Here is a 24728-nt window from a genome sequence, read left to right as displayed (position 1 = left end):
CCCCCTGCAGCCGCGGGGGAACCATCGCACCTGCCCTGCTCACCGGGAGCCGCCAGCGCCCCTGCCGGCTGCGAGCGGAACTGCACCCGAGGGGAAATAGCCTGACAGCCGAGAAGGCTGGGACTGGGTTTGTGATTGCTGTTACTGCCATAGTTGTTGTTGTTTTGTTTGACTGGTTATATACATATATATATATAGAGTAAAGAACTGTAATTCCTATTTCCCACATCTTTGCCTAAAGGCCCTTGATTTCAAAATATAATAACTTGGAGGGAAAAGGGGTTATATCTGCCACTTCAAGGGGGGCCTCTGCCTTCCTTAGCAGACACCTGTCTTTCAAAACCGAGACACTTATTTTACTTTACAACTAGAGACCATGAATATGGTCAGTTGCAGGTGTTGGGTTGATGAAAATCAACTGATTTGCTGAGTGTCCATACTCATAGTTTAAAAAGAGTATGTAGAATTGGAAGCATTAAATTGCAGTTTGAAAACTGTTTCCTGATAATATTGATTACTATGTTAATGTGATATATTCTGGTTTAGATGTAGTTTCAAACAGTGTTTTTTCCTTTTAGACCTGCCAGCCTTGGGAAACCCCAATTACCTTGTAAATAAGGGTATAAGACTCTTAAGTTGCTTATTCTTTCTAGAAATGCCACAGAGCAGTAACTGCAGGGAAGACAAGGATGTTACTGTCTAAGATAAATCAGAAAATCAAGGGCCCGGAAGTAGTCATGAGGCTTTTTAGCCACTAAAAAATTGATAAACCAGTAGAAACAAGTTTGTTGTATGGTCTTCTTATTCCAACAAAATTCATCTTTCTGCTTGGTAGGACCTCTTCAAGCATCAGTTCCATCAACTGTTTAGGTAGATGCTTTTATCTAAAATATGCTGTACAGTTGCTTTTAAATTCAGGTCAAAGAAAGAAAATATAATGTGCTATTAAGGAAAATAAAGCAGAACTATTTAGAAACCCTACACCAATTTGCAGTTCAAAATTTTTTCTTGCCAGTGTGAAAAAAAAGTAAACCTTTGAGAGTTTCTGAAAAAAAGTAAGGCAAAGACAAAATTCTGATACCCGTAAAACCACTGGAAGATATAAGATCTATGGCTATATAGTGAAGAAACTAAAGTAAGAATGAATCAGGGGAACTTGAAAAGAAAGAACAAAATTCCAAGTAAATTGACCACAAACTCTCATTTGTCAAAATAAATGAGGGAGATGCAATAAACAAAGATAAAATAACACTTCAGGATTAAAGGATTTAAGAAATTTCTATAAAAACATCTGAAAAATAGGAAGAGAAAATGGAATGCTAGAAAACAACTTCAAGGAATTTAGTTTTTTAATAGATACAAATTTTAGCTCATTTTAGAGAGACACTTGGTGAATAAAACAAGGAAATTTCTGGAAATATAAAGACCCCAAAAGCCATGTTTAAGCAAGATTATGGTGAGAAAAACCTCTGATAAGGATTGTTATATGGGTCAAATGAGCTGATAGCATGAGGAGCAGCATAAAAAGAATTAGGTTCAAGAAACCTAGTGTGTTTATATAGTCTATGCTGAATTAAGTTATAGGGAAAAGGAAAATAGATTACATCATTCATATTTTAAAATGTCTTTGAAAGAAAATCCATTATGAGCTAGACCTATTTACATAACATTGGGCCATGTGAAAAGGGAGTGGGCATGTACGGACTTGGTAAAATGAAGGCTAATAACAGCAGGATAGTAAGAAGCCATTTAAACATCACAATGTACTTGTGCCAGGTGGAGGTGTCCGAGTGCTGGCGCTGGGGCAGTCCCGGGGCTGCCCGGGCCGGGCCCAGGCGGTGCCAGCGGCTGCAGCGGCCCCAGCGCAGGGCACGGCTGAGCCCCTCAGCCACGGGCGGGCGGGCGAGAGCCCCGGAAAAAGCCTGGCCAAGGGAGGGCAAAACGCTGCCCGGCAGCCAGGGCTGAGCGGGGGAACCGTGCGGGAAACAGCCCTGCGAGCCTGAGGGGACAGCGGGAGCGGGGACGGAGGCGGGAGAGACCCGGCACGGATGGCCCTGGGCCAGGGAGAGACCCCGGCGGGACAGGGGCTTCCCTGCGGACCTGAAGGCGATCCCATGCAGTAGATTTATGCTGAAGGACTGCACTCCATGGAAAATACTCACACTGAGGCAGAGAAAGTGTGAGGAGGAGTGTCCGAGAAGAAGAAAGTCAGTAGTGAAGGGGTGAAGGTGAACCTGGGAAGAAGGGGGGTATTAAGGGAAGGTGCTTTAGTTCTTCTTTGTTTCTCACCATCCTGCCCCATTTTAAACGGACAGTATATTAAATTAATTTTCCCCAAATTGAGTCTGTTTTGCCTGTGATGGTAATTGGTAAGTTTGTCTCAAGGCACTTTCTTTTTCACCTTTTATCCCCCTGTACTGTTAAGGAGGAAGGAAGTGGCTGGGTGGGCACGTGGCTGCTGACCAAGGTCAACTCCTGCCGCCTTTTGTTTTTGCAGGTCATTTACAAAGAGAGAAGCGCCTCTCTTCTGACGATTACGATAGGGAAAATGAATGTATAGAAAAGATATACTCAGCTTCCATGCAAAATCTCTCTAAAGCAGAACTGACTTCTGCTTTCTAAACAGATTCTTGTCTTTTACGTTAGAGGATCTTTGGAGACTGGCAGCTGAGCTGCCAGATGTGTGACAGCTGGGAGCTGACAAAACCAGTGGGATTCCATCTGTCCAGATGCCCAGCTCCTGGATCTTCTCACCTGGGGGTGGAGGACAGCTGAACTTCTTGGGTTCCAGGACGGCAGAGGTCTGAGCATTTTGCTGCTTTCTTTTCCTGAACTTGTACTGAGTCAGCCTTGTGTAGCTCCCATAAATGCCTGTGTCCTCTTTACACCGTCACACCAAGACTGTCCTCATTTTTGGGGGGGTCAAAACAATGGCAACCACTAAAATAGCAGTCTGCCAGAGGTGCTGCTTGTGTGTAGCTTGAGCTTTTTAAGATAGGATACCCTCATTGTTTGTAAGGTCACGGTACGATCTGACATCAGCAGTAACAGCAAGCAGGAAAACAATCATAGACTACAAAAGTCACATTTCTCTCCTGCTATATATTTGCATATATGTGTATGTTTGTATACATGTGTATATGTGCACATGCCTAGGTATCATATATAGTATATATAAATGTACATATATATGTATGGAAAAATATAATATTCATTACAATGTCTGTCTTTAGCAGATGGCAAATGCTGAAATGAATACCACAGAATCTTTGACTGATGAAGCATCATTAGCTTCAGTGGCCTAATAGAAGATATAAATTTCATGGATCAAACCTAATCATGAAAACCTGAAAGGGAAGAAGAATAGCAGAAATGTGGGAGGAATCAAGCTTAAACAACCATGTTCAGCTTGGATTGATTAGATTGTCTCAGGACAGATTGAATTTGAAAAATAACAAGTCTTATTTATGATCTGCCAGTAAACAAGAAGAATATAATTACATTCAAATAGATTATTCATGTTATCCTGCATTACATTTTTTTCTCTTGCTGTGAATTGTTTTCTTTAAGCAATCATTTGCAACTCAGATTTCTTTAAAAATGTTTATATTTATGGCCCTCTCAATAAATTTGGCAGGTTTTTTCTGATAAAGACACTATTGAGCTCTATAACAAATAAGCATTTGTGGATGTGTAAACTTATTTAGCATCTCATTCATTAGTTATAAATGATTAGTGCTATTTTATTGAACTTTTTAACTGATGGCCTATTCTGAAAGTAAACAGAAAAACAATGAAATGTAGAAATAACTTTTATATTTACTTTCAAGTTATACTGACATCAGTAGTCTAGATAGCACAAAAACACCTGTTCCTCAAAATACATTTATCTGGAAATTTAACTGTTCTATTAACATTTCTTGTACCTTCTAGAACCTGCACAGAAAAAAATTCTGAAACCTCAGATGGGTAAAATTTGTGGATTAATGCATTTTTATATATATGACTTTTTTAACACAGGATTTTCTTTTGTGAAACTGGAAGAGGAAAATTCAGTGTTCTTCTTTTACAATTCTTATTCCATATGGCATATTGAAAATGATTAAAATATTATTTTAGCATTTATAGTAGACACTTGAACTGTCAAAAATTCTACATTTTTAGCCAGTGATTTCTCTTTATCTAACAGCTTGAATTCTCTTACGACTGTCATGGCAGACAAATGCACTTGCTCAGTACCTTTAGATACTTTATGCATTATAAATTTGGGCCTTAAATTTTTTGTTCTAAGTTCCAACTGATGTCACTTTGGAAAGAAGAATGGCAACCTGGATGTGAAATTTGTAATACAACCTGAATGTTATACCTGTGGGACTCCAACAGTTAGACAAGCTGGCACTTCTGCCACATTCTATTCAAAGGTACTGAAAGGGTTGCACTGAGGTACTACTGCTACCATTTTAAAAGGTTTTATTATTGGCTGATTATGCTCTGGGACGTGTAATAGGAAAACATTTTTTTAACAGTTCTAATAAGCAACTGCCTGTTGGGATTTAGGTATTAAGAAGTACAGTCATTTCATTTAAATTGAAGTACACATTGTGTAGCCTCTAAGAACCAAAAGAAAATGTTACCATTTAAAAAATGTATGTTTTCTTTTCAGAAATTTTTGATGTGATAATGAAAGAGAAATTCAACAATTAAAAAAAAAAAAAGTGTGACAGATTTTACAGTTTGTAATCGCAGTCAGTGTGGATTGAAATATATATGAACTTTGCTATTGGAGAATTACTGAAAATATAGATCAAACTTTTTAGTTACATATAGTGTCCTACTTTGTGAAATTAATGGCAGAGTGAATCATGACCATGCCTTGGACATATCTCATCCAGATTTAACAGCAGTACAGGGTTCTGTAAGGAAAAATGGTGATTGAAACACGGATGTGCTTGTAACATATTGAGATTTCACTCTAAGCTCATTTACAGAGCTACTTCACTTTCATTTTTAACATTTCAAAAGCTATTTTGGATATGATTTTTCCCAAGCAATAGGCAAGAATGAGGTACAAGTGAGCAGTGTAGCAAAACTGGATAGTGGGAAGTGTTTATCAAAGGCATACCTGTCCAGCTCTTGCATTTTCACAGACAAAAGTGTCGTAGAATACAGCAAACTGTGGGGCATTGTCGTTAACATCCAAAATTCTTACATAGACAGGAACACGAGTAGTATCTTTGGGGTTGTCTGGCAGCATAAGAGAGAAGAAAAATGAGATTATTTTTTTATTAAGAGTTTTCTGTTTTCTTCCAAATTTCATGAGCATGATGAAGTTTGAATCTTGTCAATATTTAGCATACAAACCAGTAACAGGTCAGAATAAGTCCTTCTGGAAAATAAGGAAATTATTTGTGTAGAGTAAAAAAAATGAAGTATTGGGATCTAGTGAGCAATTAAGTTTTTCATGAAGATAGGGGGCTGCAATTGTTAATAATATATTCAAATGCTGTGTATGAAAAGTATGCCCACTACTACAATAAAAAAATTGATCATTTGGTGGGCTCAAGGTCTTGCAAGGTTTTGATTTCTGATTTTAAAATTCTTTGTGATCTAGTTTGTTTTACAAAGAAAGACATGATTGACTTTGTGCATTGTGTTGGTTTTGGCTGGGATAGAGGTCATTTAGTTGATGACATGCATACATATTTTGAAAAATGTTCAAGTCTGACTTTCCTTTCTTGGCCAACAAAAAAATGAAATTCCAACAAAATGAATGAAAGTAACCCTCCAAGTATTTGGTAAAGAATTTATTAGAATAAGATTTTTTTATGTTTAAATTGACTTTTAAAATATGAATGTAGGTTTTCAGACCTTAGGTTAAGAAACAAGAATAACCTCTCCCTTGCCAAATGCCAAGATCCTACTATTACTCAGAGTGCTCTTTTGTTAGTTTAGGTTAGTTCAGGAATACAGGTGTCCCTGTCCTCACTTGCTGATCTTGCTGCCATACCAAAATATGAAATAATGCCTGGGTGTAAAAAAGTGCAGCTGTTTCTTGGAATTCTGCTGGATGGTTGCTAAACACTATATGATTTTGCAACATTAATGGAATTGGATAAGTAACAACAGTAACAGATTGTTCCAAATTACTGATTTCCCCCTGCTTTTCTTCTGCTTCAGATAAAACAAAAGACATTTAGGAGCAGCTGGAATTACATTTCCTTGTTATCAGTAACACCTTTGCTAAAGAGCGTGATGTGGATCTTTTTGACATCCTGATTGTTTAAATTTCCAGGTTTAGGACACAGTTTTTCATAGCCTTCTGCATGTTTGTACTAGCTTTTCAAATCAGTTCTAACACTGCTTTCTCATTGTGTCATGCTTCACAGGTAACATTTTAAAATATTTGAAGGCCTAAATCTCCCTCTTCACTTCTTTCTCCAAAACTTACCTACCTCTCTGGAGAATGCTAGCTACTCCAGATATGTCCACAATGAAAATTTGCTCTAAGATTCCTGACAAGGAAATAAGTTTAGCACTAAGATATAGTCATACAAGGATGCTAAGTTTCATCATTATATAAATCTGAAAAGGATTTGTACAACATTGGACAGCAATCTGGATGGTTGCAGGCTCAGGACAAAGCATGACAAAATAAAAAGGGTGTTGAAAAAAACTACAGGTTTTTTTGGTTGGTTTTTTTACACAGAATCTTTAATTGGCAGGACACAATGTTTCATTCAGTTCTCTGCAGTGTAGCTCTTGCCAGCCACACTTCACTGCTGGTCAGTATGTTTTCCTTTTTTTTTTTTTTTTTGACTGATATAGAACTAGCCCGAAAAATAAGTGACTTTGAAAGGAAGTAATTCTTAGTAACTGATTTCAAAGATCAGACCTTTGTCCCTTAGAAAATGTTCTGTCCATTGATTAAAGCTAATCTCAATAATGTAGTAGGTTTAGGGGGATATCTGCTTTTCTCTTTATACTGTTAACATTAAAATATCTACAGAGAGAGAGATATTTTAAATGGTCCAAGATATGCTACAGCTTTGGGATCAAACTGGATGGAACTTGTAAGATTGATTCTAAGAGCTGTAGTTGTAGATACCATAGGAAGGGATAATGAAAGTATTTCTAAAGAAATGAAGAAAACAATTGAGACAAAAACACAGGTTACCATGCTAAACTCAGCTATTTTAACAGCAAAATCATGTTATTGTCCTCCAAGAAAAGGAATAAAACATAATTACTCCAGTCTTATTATTTAATTGGCTAACATTTCAGAAGTAACTTGGACATTAAAGGTCAGTGATGGATGTAGGTGAGAACAAGAGCAGTGAGGAGACAGCTGCTGTTAGCTACCCACAATTCACTTTTCCAGAACATCCAGTAGAAAGGGGCATGGGGCAAGGAAAGGAGGGGTTTTATTTTCATCACAAAGTTCCAGCTGTAACTTTACAGACTAAGGAAAACTGAAAGGAAAAAGAAAAAGCAAATTGGCTTACTAATCTCAGCTGCTATAACGCTAAGATTGTGCCATTGTGATATCTCACGGTCAAGTGGCTTAGAAGTATAGATGGATCCATTTCCAGAATGAATGTTAAATATCCTGTCAAGGTCAGTGTGACGATCCAGAGAAAACCTAAATATAATAAAGAAATAAAAAGTATTGTCAAAATCATAGAAAGTCAAATAAAACATATATTTCACAAGTCAGTATAGGTTTTATGGTCTACAGTACAAAGGTTAGTTTGGAAAGACATATATTTAGTTTCTATACACATTTCTGAAAATTCTGAAGGTTAGCTCCATAGAATAAGGAATTAAAATTTGAATTTTAAAAATTTGATACAAGTGTAATATTTGATAATTGGAGCTTTTACAAGAATATATGAGAATTATTTTAAAAAATCAGAATTTCAAATGTTAATATAAAGATATTAATTAAATAATTATTTTAATCTTGAAAGGAAAATGGTCTTTGATACAATGTTTCTTCAGACTGAGACTGACAGCTAATTTACAAGATCTTCAAAAGTATTGGTATAAGCTCAGCTTCTACTATTTCACTTGAGATCAAGTTAAAACAACCTGTATAAAAATAAGTTCACATGCAGAACTTTCACTTTCATGCACAGATGTTAAAGGACCTTCTATATAGCTGCCATACTTCTGCAGGCAAGATGTCCACCAACATGATATGGTGGTGTCAAACTAGTATCAGAAAATTGCTCTTTCCTCCATTTTTTTTTTGCTAACTTTTAACATTGCCTTAAAATTAGAACTGAACCTTTGATGTAGGATTAAATTTAGGATTTTGCCAAATACAGAATGTTTATCAGAATATGTGTCAGAATTGGGCCGCATTTTTTAAAAAGTTATATAGTACACTTGTGCAGTACAATAGAAACAAATGTTTATGTTTCTATGAAAATGTATGAATGATCTAAACTATTCATCAAGTGGTTTCACTTACAGTACTTAACTAAACTGAGCCAAATAAAAAAAAAAGCTGTTATATGAAAATAATATCTGTAAGGTTTTGGTGGCTGCAGTTTGCTCTCTCCACCACACACAATCAAAGTAAATACGTAAGAAAAACAAATAAAACCCCAACAAACAATTCAACACCAAAATGACTACAAAAACAACAACAAAAAAAGGAAATTAGAACAGCCAATTAAAACTTCTGATAGTACTACTTGGCTTGTATGATTAGCATTTCATTTTACTTCACACATGATATTAATTTTATTGAAGACTAGAATTTATTTCATCATCACTCTAGAAGTTTTTCACAGTGTGAAGCAAGAAACAATCCTGAAGGGCCTACTTGAAATCAAGTTTTCTATGAATTGAAGCACTGGAAAACATTTTGTGTGTCTCTTGTGTGCAAATAAATTGCTGTTGCCTGACATGTTTGGAGGTTTACAAACAGCACCATTCTCAATTCTGTCTATCTCTGGGACACTAATAAATATTAGAAAAAGCCTCTATGTGAAATTCATGATTTATTGCTCTTTATCTTAATTTCTTTAGCAAATAATGTGTTTACAGACACTGAAGCATTACCTTATTGGACTTGAGGCAGAATCAGGGTCCCGTGCCATTACTGTTCCTATTATTGTCCCTAACTCGATATCTTCATGCACCTCAAAAAGGTAAGAAGACCTGCTGAAAACAGGAGGTTCATCTACATCTTCTACAGAGATTTTCACAATAGTTGTGTCTTTGAAAGGCCCAAGGTAATAGAAACGTGGGTCCACATGGGTATTTTCAGCTTCTACTTTCAAAGTATAAAGTCGTCTTGTCTCATAATCCAGTGGCTAAAAATGAAAATTGTGATAAATTTTATTAAATTATATTTACATTTTGACAGATATTGACCTATATACATAATGGAAACAAAAGAGGGCTCAAGCTTTATCAGACCCTGCCCTGCATTGTGGGAGCACTAACACAATCAATACGTTCCCCACCACAGGACTCACTTTGTCTAATAAGAAATTACCACTGTTTTTGGAGGAAGTATCTTTTCCTAAATATTAGTTGAATTATCTCATCACGAATGACAAAAATATTTTCAGTGCAAATTAACCAATTATTCAAGGAATTTTGCAGCTGTTTCACAAGAATATGGATTTGAAACAATCATAGAATCATTTTAAATGCTTGAGATATTGTCTGGAAATACAAACATTCCAGAACAAGGTATTTAATACCTGTATTTCATAGGAAATACTGAGAACTCCTGGATAATAAAAATGGCCAGAGTATTCTTATTGTCAAGCCTATGTAGCTGGTCTTAAATATCAGGAATGTTTTAGGTGTCTTTTGAGGAAGGTGTGTGTGTCAAAGCTCTCTATATCTAGAGGAACAGTAAGGTTTAATCTTGTTCCTTTTCATTTAATTTAATGAATCCAACATCAGAGGGGGTTTTTTTTGAAAATATATTTGACATTTTTGTCAGTAGTTCCTTTTTAAAATGGAAGGAGGAGCAGTTCACAGTTATAATTAGAAATCATATTGGATAGAAAAGAATTCTATTCCTTCAAATTTTTCTAGCTGTCATAGATGAAAAGCGTTAGCTAATTAATGATTCTAAGGAAATGAGCAAGCTGAAAATCTACCTTTGTGACACAAAGAAGATTTTATTAACTCCCACAGAATCTCAGAGAGATATAGAACTGGTGGTTTTCATTCATCAAAATGGGTGGTTGATGACTTATCTTTTTCTGCCTAGCTGCTTTTAAATACTAATTAATGTTCACGAAAGATGCTGAAGTGACAGGTTAGATATTTAAATACACTATTCAAAAGCAGAAAGATGCAGTCCAGTGAAAAAATGAGTTTCCCCACTGACCCAGACTTGTTTTAAGAAAGTAGTCAGAGCAGATGGGAGAGTATCTATGAATACAATTAAGAAATGCAACTATTTAACCTAGATCTGAGGCTATTGCTGTGTCTGTAAAGTGCATCATTCAGCTGTTAAGGGAGGCTGGCTTCAAGCCTAAAAGCATAGAAGACATGCTAGTCCTGATTCGTTCTAATTGGTTTAATTTGACAGAATGTGCACCATGAATATGTAAACTTGCTACTACAACATTCACATCCAATTTGGACATCTTGGCCATCTACAATGCAAAACATGGATATGAAACCTGTGGCTTATACAGGAATTCCAGCACATCAACAGAATGAATAAAACTCTTGCCCAAATATATGAAATTGTGGAAAATCAATTATTTTGCCTGTGAGAAATTGTATAGAAAATTTGTATAGAAAAATTTCTTTTACAGCAGATAATAAATTCAGACTTAATAACTTCCAGGCTCTGTAGAGGAACACAAACTATTTGTAGTTATTCACCACTGAAAACAGAAATTACAATCAAAGTGGATAAATAATAATAATAAAAAAGGGAGTATTTTAATAAATCAATGAACTGAGCATTCTCATCTCCTTCCTTGCTTGTTAGTGCTGTTGTCTGTGGTATTGAATAAACTACTTATTCATCACTGAGAAAGCATCATGAAAAATGCAAATTCTGTCAGACTGTTAATGACAAAATCAGAAGATCTTGTTCATTAGTATTTATTGGTGACATTTTTGGAACTGCTATATTATAATTTAGGAAATTTCTTATGTTTGATTCAGCTACTAGACTTTTTTTTTCCAAGATGCTATTGATTTAATATAATAGTCTGTGTGAAAAATCTGAAGCAAGAAAGAAAAGAGCATCTCCAGAGAAGCCTTCAAAACTTCTAGGAAAAATATTAGATCTCAAACTTTGTTTTTTTCATTTTTTCCCAGATAAACAACTACACTGACTATGAACACCATAAAACACAGAAATTAAAAAGGAACACTCTTGGCAGAACTTACCACTTCCTTGGTTGCCATTATCAAGAGATGTGGAGTTATGTTTTGTATCACTGTTTATTTCATTATCCTGTGTTTAAGAACATTCATTTGGAAAGCTAATATAAACAGTGCTTTATGTTAAAAATTATGCCTGAATATCTTTTCTTTAGAAGCACATCTCAAAATCCCAAAGACAAGGACCAAGGGGACTTCTGGAAGGGAAATTTTTGAGGAGCAGGAGAGTGGCACTTCTGTGTGTGAGATCTTAGACTTCGAAGACAAGCATCTGAAAGTGCTCTGACAATGCAAGACAAAAGGTAGAACTAAAGCTAGTTCTGGAACAGGAACACCATCATTACATACACATTGCTCAAGTTGTAACCCTCTCATATGTTGGAAACAGGAACAAAACCATATAGCTTGCAACACAAGTCTGTTCTGGCATACATTGGTCACTTAAGTAGATGAGAATCTCACAGAGAAGGAAAATCTCTGTCTTTCAGTACTGAGTGAGCTGCTGATTGCTTGCTGAAGAAAATAGGTTAGATAAGTACTAAAGAAGTCTGCATTTGAAATCACAGAGATAATTAGTGCTAACACACTGAGGCTGGTCTACTTTTTCATACTTTGCTGGCAACAATGCTTTAAACCTACGCTGCATCTTAGAGGTGGTCACCACCTTTTATTTCCAGTTAATCTTTAATAGGAAATAGTACCTTTCAGTCACTGATGGGGGATGCTTGCAAATGTTCAGCAGTTAGCACATGTTATCACATGATCTAAGCAATGAACATTTGTGACATAACATTGACATCAAAATCATTTAGCAAATGCCGTTAATAGACACCTTTCTCACAGTGATGATGCCTTCCTGCGTGTCTTTCTGTGTCACAATATCAAACATATCGGTCCCATCGCCATCTATAATTCTGTACTCTACTTCTGCATTTTTTCCAGTGTCCGCATCTGTGGCTTTAACGCTGCCAATGGCTGTCCCAACCGGGGAGGACTCAGGAATGCGGAGATGGATGGTACCTGTCAAAGACAAAGAGCCATTCAGGACTCCCACAAGCTGGTATACATGCATGGAGTAACACTGTGTGACACAATAGCTGATAATATAATTTTGTATGTTTTTTATTCTAGAGAACTTGCTATTTAATATTGAGAGGATGGACAAAATATGAGGTAGAGAACTATGCAGAGGAAAGCTTTATATAGAAGATTGAAAACAAAATTGTAGAAAAAACATTAATAGAAAAGTAGGGTTGAGAAGGACCCTTATTCTGTCTCAGAGTAGAATCAACTATATCTGCACCCTTCTTGCCTTTCTTTTCCTTGTAATTTTCTTGTCCTTATTTTTCTTTCATTCCTGAAATATCATCTGGAAAGACTGCTTTGTGTTCTTGCCAGGTTTCACTCTTCTTTTTTACCCCATAATATCTAAGGGTAATCTTTGAGATATATTTTACATGTATTTTGTCATGGAAGCAATAACAAGAATAGAATTCCTTGATTTTTCTGGCCAATTCTATGCAGGAGACTGACATTTCAGCTTTCAAAAATAGATAGTAAGATATCATATTAAATAAATTTGAATAACCCATTAATACAGGGGGAGGATTTTTAAAAATCTACAAGCAGAAATTGTGCCTATACTTGCTAAAGCAGTTAATTCATACTCAAATAAGCTTGTGAATATTGCAGTTCCTGTTTGTGCTACTTTTTCTATCTCAGTTATATCCCTTTATTGTGGTGTCATACAGCTGATAAAATACACAGGAATAAAACTGCCATCATTCAGACATGCTGCAGTAAATTGAAATAAGTATCTTGCCATATATTTTAGCATTCTATGTCCTAGTCTTAGTGTGAAAACTGTAAATAAGTGTTGAGATCTTTGGTCCCATCTGTTGGAACATACACTAGATAAAACATGTTGGGGACATAATGCACTATGACGAATTCTCAGAAAAATATTTTTAAATTGATTAAAATCTACTGTTGTCATTCCAAAGATGAAAGTGAAGTCATCAACTCTCTCTTGAGCAACATTTTCTTCTCTGGCCTTAGTTAAGTTTTCCAAGGTTTTCTGTTCTACTTAGAGACTACCTAAGTTAAATGAGTTAGAAGTATACTTTAGTTGACAATAACACAGAAGTGGAAGTGGTAAAGGGCAGCAACCTCAACAGTAAAAAGTTGAACAGGGCACCCAAAAAGCAACACATACATGCATTGCAACAAATGAGTAGTACAGAAAAGTCCATTATGGGAGTTATCAGCTTTATGCAATAAAGAAGAATCATGGGGAGAGAGCAATGGCAAGGCTGTATGGGAAGGTCACTGACAACATGACTTTTAACACATCTTCAGGAAAGCATGAGCCATTTGAGGGTTATTGGTGTATTACAAGCCAGCTACAGAGTGACAGTCACTATAAAAAATGCCTATTATTCATTGGGTCATTTGAGATCTTTTTCTGTTTCTACAGAGTTATTTTTTTCTGTTTGATTATGTCATTATTTGACAAACCTAAAAAAAAAGCAAAAATTAAAAAATAAATGCATTCACATTTAGTTTACAATTAAATATTGAATGAAAAATATTGAAATATTGAAAGTCAATTTTTTCGTTTATTTTTACTTGAGCAGTTTTTAATATGAAACTGACATATAGCAGCAGAATGAATTCTTTATGGCTGTGTACACCCCACATTCTATTTATATGTGGTTTTTTTTGCTCAGCCACATTTTGATGATCAATCTACTATTTTATCCTGCATTTTCTATAACATTTTCATTACCTTTCTCTAATACATAAACCTGTATGCGTCACTACTAGAGAATCTCTCTGTAATCACCTAATGGTTAAAAAAAAAAAAAAAAAAAAAAAAAGAAAAAATTAGCACCAGTTTAGTACTTAAACAGTACTGTAGGAGACTATGGTGAAAAACTGGGGGTTTTTTTATCCCCCATTAATATTTATATGTTATAATTATTTTTATGAGGTGTCAACTATTCCCCATGATTTTTTCTGCAGTGCTTAAAACTACATCTCCAAGCTATGCCTTGTGGACACTACTCTGACTCCCAGTGCAATACCCAAGTCATTAATTTAGTCTACAGTGGTAAGAGCTCATATCATGAACTGCTAATAAGGTAGTGGAAACAGAGAGTGAAAATAACCAGAAACTTATAATCTAAAAGATAATTTTTAATCTACCCTATCCATTTATAGAAATCTCCACCACAGTATGAGACACTTCATTTTATTATTTTTGTCACTGAAGACATTTAATGCTTTGACTAAGTATGGGATACAGTGCAGCTTTAGACACTGTATCAGAATACAAACTACACCAAAGTAGAATTATCCTTGCAAAACTCTGCTGTCAGTCTTATTTCTCTCTTCTCAAGGAAAATAGTCAACTCTTGCATTTACTCCAGTGAATGATGTCCTTTAATTTGTCTGTCAGGAAAAGAAATGGGAGAATCAAGGAAAGGAACACTTTTCCATATACTAAGGAGAGCAGAAATCAGCTCGAAGATTAAAGTCTACACACTTGGGATTGCAAATACTTCAGTCAGTCAGAAAGAATGAAAAAGCAATCTTATTTTGCTGTTTACCCTTCTTCCCATTCACTCTTGAATAGCCATATAATGTAAAGGTAAATATTATAAAGTACTACAGGCTATAGTCTCACAGGAGACATGGGCTGCCATAAATCAGCCAGGACTGAGTTTCATTCAGAATCAGGCTTCTAAGTCCATAAATCACATTTTCTGTTTATGACTGATCAACAGTATCTCCTTACTTTTGAGAACACTTGGAAATATTACAGTTGAAACAGAGATCCAGTGTCTGAGGTCTTTGAAGACCTTTCTGTAGGACCTTGAAAAAGTTTTCAATCTCATCACCACCATTATCTATGTGGGTTTTAGTATATTTTTAAGATGAGAAAAATATTCTGAAGAATCTTTGCTTCATAATCTAAACAACAGAGGAATTAGGGGTTCTTATGTATATATTTTTTTTTTGAGAAAGTACGATACAATACAATATGTAGAATTTTCCACAATTTTAATATGAGTTTCTCGTGGGTGACATTTAAGCTGTTATTAAAAATTTTATTGAAACATATAGGTGTAATATGCTGAGTCCTATGGAAACATAATGGGCATTCTAATGCTTAGTCTGGTAATTTATAAATATGATATGAATATTATGGTCTCATGAACCTAATACATCTATTTTTTTATTAATGGAATAGAAGACTAGAGTAACTTAATCAGTTTGAATTCTAGAAGTCTTACTGAACTCTGTTAAAACCATGAATCATTATAATGTCTATCTGCATTTTGAGATTAAATATAAAGATTTTTTTTAAAAAAGTCAATAGCTATTTTTACTTTCATATATCTAGTAAAATGTGTCATCTTTGTAAATGTTTTATTTTTCATCTTCAATGAAACATACATTTATATCTAACAAAGAAATTGTCAGAGAGAAAACAGAGAGACAAAAAACCAACAACATCAAAAGCCCATGAGAGTAAAATTAAGTCTCCTTAAAGCAAACGACAAATCTGATTTAAACTGGCATTAAAGAAAAATGCAGAGATGCTACATCAAATCCTCCTCTCACTCAAACATTATGTTGGACTCCCAGGTAAGTCATGTAAAAATGGTCCAGAAAGTTGATTCCATCATTCTGACTTCTAATTTAGTATACACTCTTAAAGAAACAAGAAAAAAGAAAGAAAAACATAAATATGCACTTTTGAGTCTTTTATGCTGTCTTAAGTTTAACCGTTTTTTTTTTTTCTGTAAGGCTTTGAACATGACACCTCTTTGAGTAGTCTTCTTCAGTATGTCCAGAAAGGAGTAATACAGCATTCCTCTCCTACACACCAATGGAAATACCATAATCTTCTATATACAAAGGGAAACAATAAAGATAATAAATAAAAAAGTTGAGGGGAAAAAAAGAAAATAAAATTATAAATTAACAATAAATTCTGCTCAGAACAGAACACTTGTAGAAATGCACAAATTCTAATTACTCAATGGTACATAATTTTTTTATTTCAAGTGTGTAAGTGAAATGATGTGCTGCGAAACATCTTAGCTAAACACATATATATTAACTGCAATATTAAATTGAACAAAATTACATACTCCAGTTGTGCCATAAAGAGCATAATTTGAAGCTGATTCTGTTATTTTGATCCAGAAGAGTGCATCAGTAACTACTGGATTGAGTAGAATTATACAGAACGTATAAAATATGTGGTGAGGATACTCTAAATCCTTTACGTATCAAGTAAGTCTAAATCATCCCGTAAGTATTGCAACTTCAATTTATTCAAAAGGCCTCAAATGTATTTAAAATGCTTAACTGTTATAAGTTTGATGTTACATAGTTTAGTATTTCCATATTAGATAGAGACCAAGAACATTTTAACATTTTAGTTTGAGGATAAAAAGTCTTGACAGCTGTATTATCAAAAGGCAAAAAGCATTATAAAAACCTCCACTAAAGCTGTAAAAAACCCTAAAAAAGTTAAATGTCATTTACTTTAATTTGGGAAATTTTCTATGTTTTATAGCTCTTATAGCTGAAAAAGTACAAATCTGTTTGATTCTCTTCAAGTAATTTTTTTTCCACGTTCTTCATGATTAAATACTTAAGCAGATACTTCAATTCAAACATTTCTGCATATCTAGAATTACAACATGTTTTATTTTCCAGTGGGAGAGCATGTAGGATTTAAGCAATAGGTATGGAAAGAAAAAAACATTGCTCTAATGCTCTTATGAGTCCACCTACTATTGCTCCCCATATTATTGGGAGGTATTCCAGATTTACTGCAGTTATATTTGATCATGTAACTGTTTTCTAACAAACAAATGCTGTAACATTTAATATACTGCTTTAATAATAATAATCAGCACATAAGCCTTTTGTTTATGTGTGCCCCATAATCTAGATTTACTCTAAATTAAACCAGATGGTGATTGCTTAACTCTTATAGCACAAGTCAACTATTAAATGCAGCTTACTCTGGGGGAAGCGAGGTGGATTGTCGTTGACATCAGTCAGTGTGATGTTCACGGTGGTGGTCCCTGATAATCCACCCATCTGGCCTCCCATGTCCTTTGCCTGGATAACTACTTGGTACTGCTCCCTGTTTTCTCTGTTCATGTTTGGCAATGCAGTTCTGATGATACCTGAAAGAAATACATTGAAAAATAAAATCGCTAATGATGCATCTTTTTTTTGTATTAGTCTTCAAACATATTTCTAAAATATTCATTTAATGTTTCAAGGTACACATTTCTGTCCATAAGTTTTATCATAGTCTACTTATAATTATAGTCTTTAGTCTATAGTCTTTAGTACAGGCTATGTCTTGGTTGAATACTTAGTTTTACATCACAGGTCCCTTTCCAGTTTCACGCTAAAAATGATTCAAGATATTTATGCATAAGGTTTAGGAGAAAGATCACCTTCTATTAATCCAAGTAGAATCATTAGAAAAAAAAGAACAATATTTTCTAAGAAGAAACCTTTATTCTTGCCTTTATCAGAAATGTTATTTAGATCTTAATCTATAAATAGTACTGCTGTAAAATCACTTATACTTAATAATTTCAGCTGTAATAACTCTTGATTTTTTATATGTATTATAAAAATTATACATCATGAGAAAAAAGCAAGAAATGTTCTTTCATTTCTGTTAGGCTTTAAAAATAAAATTTTTAGGTGACCTAAGGTCTTTTAAATGAAAGAATTTAAAGTTTATGATAAATGAAAATAATCAAAATTTTCATGACCTGTTTCTGGTTCCACAGAGAAATATGGCTGCCCTTGAAGTATGCTGTAAATTATTCTGGCACTGTTTCCATATGAAGGGTCATCAGCATCAGTAGCTGTAACTTGGACCACAGAAGTACCTGAAACATCCAAAGCCAACTTAGTTTCACATGACACTATGTGGAGATCTTAGGGCATCAATTTCCATTCCAACAGACACCAAAGAAAATTTCAGTTAATATCGATTGGATTTTCCAAATATATTTGTGATCTTATAATCAACATCAGGTTAATTTTGCATCTCCTTCTAAACAAATTAAAACTAAACTTACCTAATCCCACGTGTGATTAAGATTTAATCAGAAAATGTAAACAATAGCTATGTCTGAGATTAATTCTTATCCTTACCTAGTTACAATAATTTCTTGTATTCACATCCTCTTTTCAGAAGATTTTTTTTTTTTTTTTAATTGCAATAAATACCTGCTTTCCATTGCCTAGAATGGGTTTGGGGTGTTTTGTGGTTTGTTTTTTTTTTTCCTTTTGCTTTGTTCAGTAATATCAGGATGATATGAAACTATACATGCAGGAATATGACAGACAAAGATGATTAAACAGGTCAATGGAAGTTGTGAAAAACAAGTCATCAGTTCTCCCTGCTTTCTAAGTGTTACTATAGATAGATACTACCAGAAGAAACATTTTCACATGAACTTTGAAATCTGCTGATTATTTAGGCTACAGAAACTTTCCTAGCCTTAAAGACCTCTAAATTTTAGTAGAATATACCAGTCCTTCAAAACATGAAATGTTTGCCATTACTGCTGACGGTTTTTCCTCAATCAAAATATTTTCTACATCCTGTTCAACTCTTCCATCAGAGGAATAAAGTATGGACAAGAATCTCTCCTACTGTGCATCCATAAAGTGCAAATACTATTTTAAGCATATAGGAAAGAACTGAAAAAAAAAGGGAAAAAACCATCATCATATGCACATGACTGGCTAGCCATAGGCTAATCTGAGGATCAGAAGACTTTAAAACTTGTTTCTCCTTTTATCCCAATTCTTTCAAAATTCTTTTCCCCACCAAATACTGCCAAAAATGAAATAAAGCACCTGTAAATCCAAGGCCCGTGATACAACTATTTATTCCCTCTCATTGTCTTTCCATACTATATATTTATTCTAACATACATAGAAAAATGAGCAGGAACAAACGCTATTTCTCCATTTATTTGGGATTTCATGACATGATGACAAATTTGCTTTTAACAAGTAAATTGTTCAATCACAGCACCAGTATCAAGGGAATGAGCATGTGCCTAACTGTTGAAACAGAGATGAGTTCTCAGAAATTTTCAGTTCTCAACTGCTAGAGAATAGAAATACTTCTTTCAGTGCGTCCCCAAAAGTACTGGTATCTCATAAAGAAGGCGAAACAGGCATTTTCGTGGTTATATTATTCCATATTAAAATGAAATGAATCACGGACTTAAGAGAGAAAAGCCCCAAACACAAAATAAAATTTTAAAATATAAAAAAATGCTACACAGGTATAAAGAAAGTAAGTTAAAATAACTTTCTATTGTATTAAAGATTGCTTTAGTGACCATCTGAAACATGGCTGAACCTGAAAATCTGAACTTTTTTTTTTAAAAATAAGAATGTAGGGATGATAGATCTGTTCTAAAAGTTTTGTCTCTACCATTCAAAAATGTCTCATGTATTCTGCCACACCAAACCCCATTTGTAGATATATGTCTATACAAGTATTCTGTTTAAAGGTGAATGGCCTTTTTGTTGAATATATTTAAGTTCTGAGGAGTGTTGTCTTGTTTCTGAAATGCACTTTTGGATCATCCTACTATATATCAAACTGCAGTGCTAGAATGTATACTTGTTCCTAAAGAACATTTTCTGTGAAATAGTAGAGTTGTGTAAAAGAAGGATAAGACAAATCATGTTCAGTAGCTGGAGTGCTGCAAGTTTAAAAAAAAGGCAAAAAAAAACCCAAGCCACTGAGTACACTGACCAACATGGAATTATACACATAAAGTTTACAACTCCATTTCATATCCATAAAAACAGAGAACAGTCATAATCAAGGTCATGTCACAACAGCATGATGTATTAATCAGAAACCTCTACAGTGCAAATCCATGAAAGGAAATACTTTGTCTCTTTTCCTAGTTTTCACATTTCCTTCATTTGTGCAAACAAGACATATCTATTAATAGGTCAATTGTATGAGACTTTTATTTCATTTTAGTTTAAAAAAATAAGGAGAATCAACTTTGAAGAAGAATTTGGAAGCAAACCGAAGAACATATTTAATAACTTTAAAATATATTAAAATAGTTCCATTTTAAATGTAATAATATATGTCTAGCAGTTACTGCTGCCTTGAGTGTCATAATGAACATATATTAATTATTACTATCTCAGTACACATGCAATGAGACAGAGCAAATTATATCATCTGTGCTTCTCTCTAGCTGCAATGAGCATGGATGCATATGTCCACCCCAAAAAATCTATCAGACACTTCTGAGAACTGTAGATTTGCACCTATTCCCTTTAAAGTCTGTGGGAAGAGACTTGGGCTCCTTAATTTCATCACTATCACACTGCAATTGGTGGGTTATGATCAAGACAGTATACTCTCCATTAACTAAAAGCAGTAAGGATGAACTTTACTTTTTAACGTTACCTCTGCTCTTTGGCTTTTATGGGTCAGGTAGTTGGCAGGAGAAGTGCAAGGGCACCACTACACTTCCGAGTGCCATTCAGGATGCAGAACTCTCCTTTGATCTTGGCCCTCGCTATGAGAGGAAAAGAGATGTGTTCTCTAGGCTTCCACAGGGGGATCAGCAATTCCCTATTAAAAACCTGACAGAAGCCACGTCAAGAAGTGAACAGGAGTAGTGCTAGCAGTGTACCAATTACATTGTGAACATCAGCTGCTAAACCACCAGCTGGTTTTGCTTTGCTTCAGTACACTGAAGACCACTGATGCTCAATAAAACAAATATATTGTTTATTCTGGTCTGAAACCTGGACCAGAAATCCAAAGGCATTGAAGATGATCAGTTGTGCCAGGGCTTAAAAACTACAGTATAGAGATCACTTAGTGATCATCACTTGGTCTAGACCTTGCTCTTTTACATAGTCACAGGTTACTTCTGATGAAGGTAGTTGACCTTCAGAATTTAAAGCCTGATCTGAACTCTATTGGAGTGCATAAAGGAGACACTGATAACATACCAGACAGATGGAGATGGACATTTTACAATGGCATGTAGGGATAGGACAAGGGGAAATGGCTTCAAACTGAAAAAGACCAGGTTTAGATTACATATAAAGAAGAAATTCTTTATTGTGAGGGTGAGAGTGACTGAGACACGGACCCAGACCAGCAGGGAAACTGAATTGTTTATTCAAAGAAACAAGCTGGTTTTATTTACTTTTTGAAGTCACAGTATTTCCTTACATGGTAATTCTCACTACGTGACCTACCCCATGTTGCCACGTCAGCAACACTTTCTAAATGTCCTTCCATGGGGAGATCAAGCGCTGTTCACCCATCCGTCAGCTCCCGGCAGGCTCCTCTCCGCAGGGGTCTTCCCTGTGACACCTTCTTACCCCAGGGTCCGGTGGAGACAAGCCTCTGTGTGCTGCCATGTGCTTCTGCCGGCACGTCCCACAGCCCATAACCCAGTTCTATCTTATCTCTCCCCACATGAGGGTGGTGAGACACTGAAACTGTCTTGGGGTGACTTTATGATGTGTATCCCCTATCACCACCCTATGCCCAGACATGATTCCTGTGCCTTTCTGCATCTTTAAAACTGGGTGTGAGAGAAAGAAAAAAAGCCAGAAAAGCTTTTCAAAGCAGTTTGTGCTCCAAGGACACAGAGCTAGTTGCTGCTGCTGCTGCTGCAGAGAGGAGGCAAGCACCTTCCTGCTTTTCCCGGCTCTTGGCTCCTTTTCTTGGAAGAGAAAGATGGAGAGTTAAACTCCTTTGTTTTCCTGGTACTTTGGTTTCTTCTTCTTCTCTTCTGGACTGTTCAACAACACCGGAACACACCAGGAGACCTTACACTGTGGCCTGGAGGGGCCCAGGCCAACCTGGCTCCGAATAGGAGAGAGAGAGACCACACCAAAGAAAGGACTCTAAAATCTTATCAGGTTCTCTCCACAGCAGGTTCTCTCCACAGAGCAAGGTTTTATTATCTGGCATCATTCTTTTCCATTGTGCATTGTGTCTTTTAAATAAATAGTTTTTTCCTTTCACTTTCCTCCGAAGAAGATTTTTCCTGAACCTGGTGGGTGGGGGTGGCTGTAACCTGCCTTCTATCAGAGGACGTTCAAATTTGGACATTCCTCCAAATTTGTCTCAAACTGGGACAAGCAGGTTGCCCAGAGAAGCTCTGGATGTCCCATCCTTGGCAGTGTTCAACGCCTGGCTGGATGGGGCTTTGAACAACCAAGTGGGTGTTGGAACGAGAAGATCTTTAAGGTCCATTCCAACTCAAACAGTTCTATGGCTCTATTAACATGGCACCATGTACCTTATTAATAACATACCAGTGAATTCTGTTATTTTCTCCTTGCATAATCGCCAATTTTACGATACCGTGAACTAGAATTCAACAGTGGTAAACCTGGCCCAGAAACAAACAGTCTTTTGTCAGATTATTGTAGCTCTCAGAAGGCATATTTTAACATAACTTTAATTATAGTGTTTGACTCTCCCCAGGGTCTAGGACTATAACAGTAATTAATATATTTGGCCCTTGCTGATGTTTGCTGCAAGCATCTTCAAACACAGTACAAGTATTAATTACTTCGACCTCACAATTCATTTTGTGATGCATACATATTAGATAAAAATCACCAGAGATAATTATCTAGGAAAAGGAATACACAAAATATCCACTGTAGAGCTGGATTCTAAACTTAGATTTTGGTTTCTTTACTCCCAGCTGAGTTATATGATATTTAACTAGAGCAAGTACCCTCCATAGTAAATTATCCATACAAATAACAAGACAAATTAATAGAAATTTTCTGCTCTTTCTGGTGGAAAAGACAAGAAATAATGACACCTATTTTCCCCAGAAATAATGACACATGTTTTCCCTTGAAATAATCTATTTCAAGCTGCGGAATACAGAAAAGAACTGAAAAGGGCTGCATTTTCAGAGAACTCAATGTCAGAAAGATCTTTGACTACATGGTACTCATGCAACTTAGAAAACAATAAGTTGTAAACAAGCACAGAAGTGGATAATTTCAACTCTTTTAAGATGTCCTTTTAAAGGAAAAATAATGTTTCATCTTAGGTTATTTTTGCTTTACTTTTTTTTTTTTTTATTTTTTGTCCCATCTCCTTTTGGCAGGATTTGTGTGCAGAGTGAAATCAAGCTTTGTAGAAAATCTAAAAATATAATAATTTGTGTTTTTGAAATGTCATAAGTCAGAAGATGCAAAAGGGCTTGCTGAGAGAACTTAATATGAAAAAAAAAGATTTTAAAATATCTTTGTTAATAGGAAACCAGAAGGAAGTGTTGTAAGATGAACTCTGTGGCAGAGAGGACTAAGCATTGGAAACTGGTAAACTGCACTAATGAGGGAGTATATAAGAAGCCAAGGTAGAAAGTTAAGGAGCTCTAACTGCTGTCCAAAGAAAAAGCATGTAAAGAGGTAGAGATGACAGGCCAACAGGACACCCTGTACATCACATGTATACCCAGAAGGAGGTTACATCTTCCGAAGCTTATATTGATAATTTAGAAGTAGAACACTTACAAGATGAAATAAGGATAAGGAATGATTAGAGGATATATAGGCTGTGAAGATATATAAATATATAAAAAGAAGTCTAAATAAAAAGTTCTGGAAACTTTTCTAAAATACGCTAATAGGCAAAATCCACAGGAAAATCCATCTAGAGGAAAATAGACTATCTGCAGTTCTGAAAAGAAATCTCCAAATGAGCAGAAAGAGATAGGTGAAAAATATGATAGAGCAGAAGACTGTTGTCAAAACCTTAAGAATATTCTGGGTCATAAACTCTGAAAGTGTGAAAGAAGAAAAAATATCCAGTAATCAGTACAAAGACTTCAGGAGAATAAGTTGTCTTCTAGGATATCGATCCGGCTGCAAGATCCTGAAGTTGGCCCATTTATCTCTATTTTCTATGTTTAATGAGCAACAGAAAAAAGATGAACAAGAACAAAGAATTGTTCTTGTCAAGGCACTCTATTTGATAATAGCCATATTCTCAGGTACCCATCTGGTACCACAGCCCGAGGAAGAAATCTGCTGTTTGTGGTCTGAAAGAGGCTGGTGTATGGCTACATCACGATTTGCTACCTTAAAGATAGAGGCATATGGAATAGATAAAGGCTTCATAGTGTTTTTCTGACCTCCTGATCATCTTATAGTTCCTTCTAGTACAGGGCACTTCAGGATGGAGCAAATCCTGTACTCCAAGGGTGCACAGATTTCAATCACTTCAAGTTTTTCTACATAAGCATTTATTT

The 24728-nt window shown here is 35.3% G+C and overlaps 1 protein-coding gene across 3 annotated transcripts in view; it reads right to left on the bottom strand.

The window, feature by feature from the left end:
* Positions 1–24728, bottom strand: part of CDH10 (cadherin 10) — a 100820-nt gene that overhangs the window by 7164 nt on the left and 68928 nt on the right. For all 3 annotated transcript variants that reach the window (XM_017738750.1, XM_008637181.2, XM_017738752.1), the window contains exons 4-9: positions 18198–18317; positions 17424–17591; positions 12209–12396; positions 9070–9323; positions 7503–7639; positions 5123–5244 (exon numbers count right to left, since the gene is read on the bottom strand). In XM_017738750.1, the coding sequence (XP_017594239.1) occupies positions 5123–5244; positions 7503–7639; positions 9070–9323; positions 12209–12396; positions 17424–17591; positions 18198–18317 (989 nt within the window). The remainder of the gene's footprint in view (positions 1–5122; positions 5245–7502; positions 7640–9069; positions 9324–12208; positions 12397–17423; positions 17592–18197; positions 18318–24728) is intronic.

This window comes from Corvus brachyrhynchos, unplaced genomic scaffold, assembly GCF_000691975.1.
Source record: "Corvus brachyrhynchos isolate BGI_N302 unplaced genomic scaffold, ASM69197v1 scaffold23, whole genome shotgun sequence".
Taxonomy (NCBI): Eukaryota; Metazoa; Chordata; class Aves; order Passeriformes; family Corvidae; genus Corvus; species Corvus brachyrhynchos.
Note: the sequence above shows the minus strand (reverse complement) of the source record. Positions and strands in the feature narration are given on the sequence as shown.